Source organism: Embiotoca jacksoni, unplaced genomic scaffold, assembly GCF_022577435.1.
Source record: "Embiotoca jacksoni isolate LCO1_2020_lvr unplaced genomic scaffold, fEmbJac1.0.p SCAF_4, whole genome shotgun sequence".
Lineage (NCBI taxonomy): Eukaryota > Metazoa > Chordata > Actinopteri > Embiotocidae > Embiotoca > Embiotoca jacksoni.
The window spans coordinates 9,704,635-9,710,849 of record NW_027185392.1 but is presented as its reverse complement, the minus strand read 5'-3'; the positions used below and the strand labels follow the sequence as shown (position 1 = coordinate 9,710,849).

Sequence of the window (6,215 nt, the reverse complement as noted above, 5' to 3'; positions counted from 1 at the left end):
AAACAAATATCCTAAACATTACCCACAAATGTTTGTGGATATTTTGAACATGTGTTTTATAAACCAAAAGAAGGATAAATGGCAAATAGTTTACAAAATTGAGACTTTTCAGAGTTCTTCTTTCTTTGTAGAGACAACAGCTTTTGGAAGCTCTGCTTTTAGGAGTTGGATTTGGTTTGTTGTAGTTATTGTGTACATGTTATTGAAGACCCACACTAGTGCCTTCTCTGAATGAAGGACTGGCTGGAGGTGCAATGAAGGAGGAAAATGTTAGAAACTACTTTTTATTGGTTCATCTCAAATGATTGTGTCATTGTAATCAATTTAAACTACACATGGGCTACTGACTGCACTAAACTGTCAGAAAAAAATGATCTTAGGATTTTACAGCCGAAACCTTTGGCGTCAATAACATATCAGAAACCGACATGCTTATATACTGAAGAACACCGAGGACTTTACTGAAATAAAACTTTCAAATGGAAAATGGGTATCAGAGGTAGTCATACTTCCCATCCTGTTCAGTAAATTAGATTTTTAGTGAGTGTAATCTTGGCCAATGTTTAAAAGTTGGTAAACTTAGCTCTGGTTCCAACATTTAGTCTGGGACCATTTACTTTTATTGTGTTTTAACATCTTTGAATTGATGAATCGAATAAATTGAACTCAAAATATTTGTACTGGCATGTAATTTAGCTAAATCTAACCCTGAAGTCGGGCACAGTTACTGCAGTAATCTCACTGAACCTTTTTTTTTTTTTTTTCTAAAAGTAAAGACTTTACTTCCACTCATCTTTCCAGTCTTATTTCACAATTGGTTGCTCTTGCTGTGCTAGCTTCGGTTTGGTGCACTTTGGTGCAAGGTGTTCCTTTTATAAGCAAGCAAATACACCCAATTGGTGTTTAGCTACCTACCCATGCTGAACGACAAGTCATTACTTTGGCTCTGTGCCTGCACACTGTTACACACTTCCTCTAGCCAGCTTAGCTAACGATAGCGTTTTTTTGATTGACAGCTATCAGTCACGTTGGCACCCAACAGCTGATGTGCTTAAACAGGGGAAAAAAAAAAAAAATGCAGCACGCGGCTAAGGCAAACACCAATGCGTCTTTCTAATTAAAACCTATTTCATTAACGAGCTGCTCCTTCTGTCAGAAGGACGTCTTACCTTTTGCCGCCAGCAGCACAAAACGACCGAAGAGGAAGCAGGACGATCGTCCGACAGGAGGCGCCGCGTCACACGTGTTTTGTTGTTTTAGGTGGTTTGAATCCACTTCAAATGTCTTTGGTAAGAATGCCCCAACACAAACCTGCCGTGTATTTTGAGTATCAGACATTAACCCCATGTGTACTTTTGAGAGGTGATTCCGTTTTGTTTGTTCCCTTGCAGATGACGATAGTTCGGTGGGGAAAAAAAACCAAAAAAACAAAACAGTTTAGGATCCAACAGCGACCTCTGGTGGCAAAACATCAACTTCTCTGTTGTGTACTATAAATTTATTTTGTGCCTTCATCATATTTTCCAGAGGCCAGGCTGTAATGTAGCCTAATTGCCATTACAATCTTTTTTTATTTTTAAAGGCCTTGCTTAACCATAGAGGAGTCATAAATCTTGCCTATGAATGCTCTAAAATTGGTCATAATCACTAATCACGTCGGGCTCGCCCTGACTTGCTGGCCCCACCCGGCCCCGCCCTCATATACCTTGCCCAGGCGATGTTGAGTTTAAAGTTTTACATTTTGGCGGGTAGAACCACTAACAAGTTATCAGTGCAGCCACTTCACCAATAAGTTCTCAACTAAAAGGATTCAAGTCTGCTTTGACATTTGGAGCCTCCACGACCAACTCTGACAATCTTTCTCGGCGCTGAAAAGCGTCTTCAGCGAGAGTCCAGAGGAACTGTTGCCCCTTAAAGATCGCCAGATGATGACGCAAGTGGAAATAACATTTGCTGAGGAGATTTAATTCTGCAGTGCCAGTTGACCAGCTTTATTAGGCACAACCAGCAACAGAGAAGGTGAGTGGACTATTTTCATTTATATAAGCCGACTGTGTCTGCTATTGATTCAATATTTAGTTTTCAATGCACGCTTTTCCGTTCCAACAATACTAAGGATAACATATAACCTTATTAAAAATGCACATTAAAGTGCTGTGAAGTGCGCCAGTGTGTATGCCACACTTCACAGCACTTTGCAGTTTCCATGGTGATTTTGTTTGCCCTTTGCAAAAATCCAATGGCCGTCCAATTTTTTTTTCCATCACGAGTTCTTTGCGCACAAAATAAAACTTAATTCAGACTTTTTCAATCAGTTATGCAACCAGCTTAAAATTGGTTATTTTCAGGCCAGCTCAAATGTTTTTTTATTTAGAGTAGACTACCACACAAATTGGCAGCAACAACAGCTGCAAACAGCATAAGTGGTTAAATGCTTTAGAAATTATGGCCCATTACAACTGTGGACAATTAAATGAAAGTCAACATGATAGAAATGTCATGAAGCGACATCACTGCCAAAGCCATTTTATTGCCATTTAAAGAGACTACATCCCACTAGATAGCCCTAAGAATGAAAAATGTAAGAGCTACAAGACATCCATTTGTGACGGGTTTTTTTTACAGCTCAATGTAATGTACTTTTTTTTTTTTTTTTTTTTTAAACTAGAATGGCACAAGCAGCAATAGAGTGAAAAGATTTGTGAAGCAAAACAAGACACAAATCAGCAGGTATTGGTAATAAGTTAATATTGCTAATAATGCTCACCGTTTAAGTTAGGAAGACAGTTTAAAGCTAATTGAAAATCAGTGGACTCACAGTTCTAACAAAATTAACAGAAAAATGCAACAAAACATCGCCCACAAAATAAAAAAATAAAATAAATCATTACATTGACAAAATATAACCTGGCTTGCGTACCATAAAACGCATTGTGCTAAACTGCTAGCAAGGACATTGAAGCAACACCAAGTTCTTTCTTGATAAAACTGTATAAAATAGTTTTCTTAGTATCAATCTGAAAAAGAGGGGTGAGTGGCACATGAATACAAATTATCACTATATAATTACAACATTTACAAGTCCAGAAAATATGTCAGACATAGACTGTACCTTCAAAAAACGGTGTAAATCTGTAGCAACATTGTCTTGAAAAATGTCCTCAAAAGGCACAGACAGAAGAAAATGGGAACCATGCAAAATAAAACAAAATGTTTTTTTTGTGCAAGGAAGCAAAACTCAAGTTTAGAATAATCACACAGTACAGCAGATCGTAATTGTTTCCGCTATCAAAACGATGCCCTCTTATTACAGTACTGAATACGCTAACATGTGTTACAACATGTCTGAACCAATTTGAGATTTATAGTCAAAAACGCCCTTTTGGCCACACAGAAAGGGAAATAACGAGTTGTACATTCATGATATTTACAGTATAAGAGAGTTTCAGAGAGCCGTCGGGCCTTTAACTACAATCCGCAACTTGCAGGTGTCCATGAGATTGCTAATCCTGTCTTTTTAGTACCAAAAAAGTGACGTCCAGTTTCTGAGTCGCAAACCCTCTGACCACAGAAAGATGACTCGTGTTACGACGGCCACACATCCTGCACATTCATCTCATTACATTTCTGTGCAACTTCATTTGGGTCTATTGCTAGCAATAGTGAATCTTTTCAAGCTAAAGCTTTGCCAGCAAATAGCAGCCACGGCAGTTAGTTTCAAGACACTCCTTGGTTGCAGCTTCTGTGCCGTAAAGTGACACTCTACTCCTCATCTGTACCAACTAAGGGCCACTTCTCAGTGAAAGATATTCACTATTGGACTGATTGACACTGCAAGTGCTGTTGCAAGGTTTCCTGGAAGACATGTTCTCAATATGATTAAAAAAAAAAAAAATTCACCTTAAATGCACCTTCATCGACTTAACAAAAAGCCTCCTTTGCCAGCATACGTGATCCAACATGTAACATCCCTAATTCTTCAGAGTAGACTCCCTTGCTGAATTAATTTTCAGGTAATTATAATCGAAGCATTTTTCTTTCACCTTCTCTGACTACCTACTCTTCTTTTCTCAATCTTCTTTTAAAACGTGCTCGTCCACACATGTCATCACATGCATTCAGGGGGCACCTGCATTATAGGAGAGAAGAGACTGGCAGGTCACAGGTTAGGCAACAGTGGACTGATCTGCCTTCATGTCTGTCTCACAGTTTTAAAGTCTGCTTGCCAACTTGTTCGCTGTATTTTCCCCCAAACAATTCTCTCTTCACCGTACCAAACTGCTTGTCTGTGAATAACACAGCTAATATTACACCAGGATACAGTATTATAAGTTAGTTATATTGTTCCAGTTTTTAGGCCCAAGTCCATTATGTCCAGTGTTCTACATCAGACGGCCGAGTCAATCTTCAGCACAGGATATGTCTGCGAAGAAGTCTCCGGTTTTGTCACGAGATCAAAGTTGTGACAGAAACTACAGCTCACAGCATAGAAGGAGAATAAAAACAGGATAGGTTGAGTTGAACAGTCACAGTAGTATATCCATCAGTCAGTGAACAATCACTGGCTGAAAAAAAACAACTCCCTTTAGTTCAGTGCAGAATCTCCTTCTACTTCGACTGCAAGAGAAGTCCTTCTCACCATGAACAGCAGGGGGCGATGTAAGTCTATTTATATCAGACCAGCTGTGGTTCTCTGCTTTCTGTCTGTTAAGGTTCCAGACTCGGGTTGCGGGTTCTGATAAAACAACTGGAATGATCCTCCTTAACCCGAGATCAGGAACAGTTCTCATTCCAGTTGAGTTACTGCTAGTTCTTGATCTCCAGAATGGAGGGGTTGTGGTCCAGGATGGACAGGATGATTTTGTCCATGTACTGTCTCAGGCGTAAGTTGATTTCCTCCTGCTCCTTCAGGGCTTCCATTAACTGTGAAGAAATAAGTATGACAGACATGTTCTTTTCTATTTATCAGTAAAGTACGCTGTTATCCATTGTAGAGTTTTACTATGACAGAGGTTCTCAGTTTCACTCTGGGACGTACAGTATTGTTAGAATATTCTATTCTTTGCTTTGCCTACATACAGATTCTTTTCGCAAGAATCAAGGACATAAACTGTATGATGCTGCTTGGGGTTGAAACTAACACTTATTTTCTCTATTGATTAATTATTTGGTCAATAAATTGAAATAAATTGGTAAAAGAAAAACGTTGATCCAACTTCTTGTTTTGATCGATCAAGAATCCAAAACGAGAAACAAAACAAAAAAATCATTTTTCGAATCAAGATTTAACAAATCTGCACTTAAAAGAGGGTGAAGCGGGAAAAGGTTTGGCTATTTATGCTGAAAAAAATTCCTTACAGGTTCAGTGTGTAGGATTTAGGGAGCTCTATTGACATACATAGAATATAATTCTCATAATCATGTTTTCATAAATGTACCATCACCTGAAACTCAAAATTGCTGTTTTGTTAGCTTAGAATGAGTTTGTCTTATCTACATGGGGACACGTTTCCACAGCAGCACAGAAGAACCAAACGCTGGCTCTAGTGAGGGCCTCTCATGTTTCACAGCCATCGTAGACATTCATACAACGCTTAACAATGTTTGCAATCCGCAACCTCACAACTTGATGACACTAAATCCTACACTGCTTTAAATCATCAATTATCAAAACGGATGCTAATTATTGATGTGGCAATCGATTAATCTTTTTTAAGCTGGGATCATCTATTTCTGTGGGAGTAGTTTGCAGTTACGTATGAGATATAGCCAATAGCCATGTTGACTACCTGCACATTATGCAGATCTAGAATAATGCAACATCTCCTGTCATGCTGTGAACTGCCCTAGAAATCCAGTTTTGCTCCAACATGCTGTAGCATGACAATCCATTCAGCAAGCTCAGTGGTTTGCAGTATAGTCATCACAACACAGTCACAGAAGTGTTCGTGTTCTTCGTCTGTATGTCATCTTGATTTTACCTGGTCTCTGGAGGCGTTATCGATCTCAGCAGCTAGAGATTGGGCCTTGGTCTGTGTGGCAAACAGGGTCTTTGCTTCATATAAGCTGAGGCTGAGGATCTGACCATTCAGCTCCTCATTCTGCTCCTTCAGCTTCTGGTTCTCCTGAAATACAGGGTCGGGGTGGGAGGTACAGGACAAAGAGACAGAAAAAGGAGATAAGTATTTGGACTGTAAAGTGTATTATGAGTGGCG

The 6,215-nt window shown here is 39.2% G+C and overlaps 1 protein-coding gene across 4 annotated transcripts in view; it reads right to left on the bottom strand.

The window, feature by feature from the left end:
- Positions 1–2,510: 2,510 nt before the first annotated feature.
- rab11fip4b (RAB11 family interacting protein 4 (class II) b) overlaps positions 2,511–6,215 on the bottom strand; it is a 57,146-nt gene continuing 53,441 nt past the window's right edge. For all 4 annotated transcript variants that reach the window (XM_069168358.1, XM_069168359.1, XM_069168360.1 and 1 more), the window contains 2 exons: positions 5,982–6,125; positions 2,511–4,923 (listed from right to left, as the gene is read on the bottom strand). In XM_069168358.1, the coding sequence (XP_069024459.1) occupies positions 4,807–4,923; positions 5,982–6,125 (261 nt within the window). In that variant the 3' untranslated portion in view covers positions 2,511–4,806. The remainder of the gene's footprint in view (positions 4,924–5,981; positions 6,126–6,215) is intronic.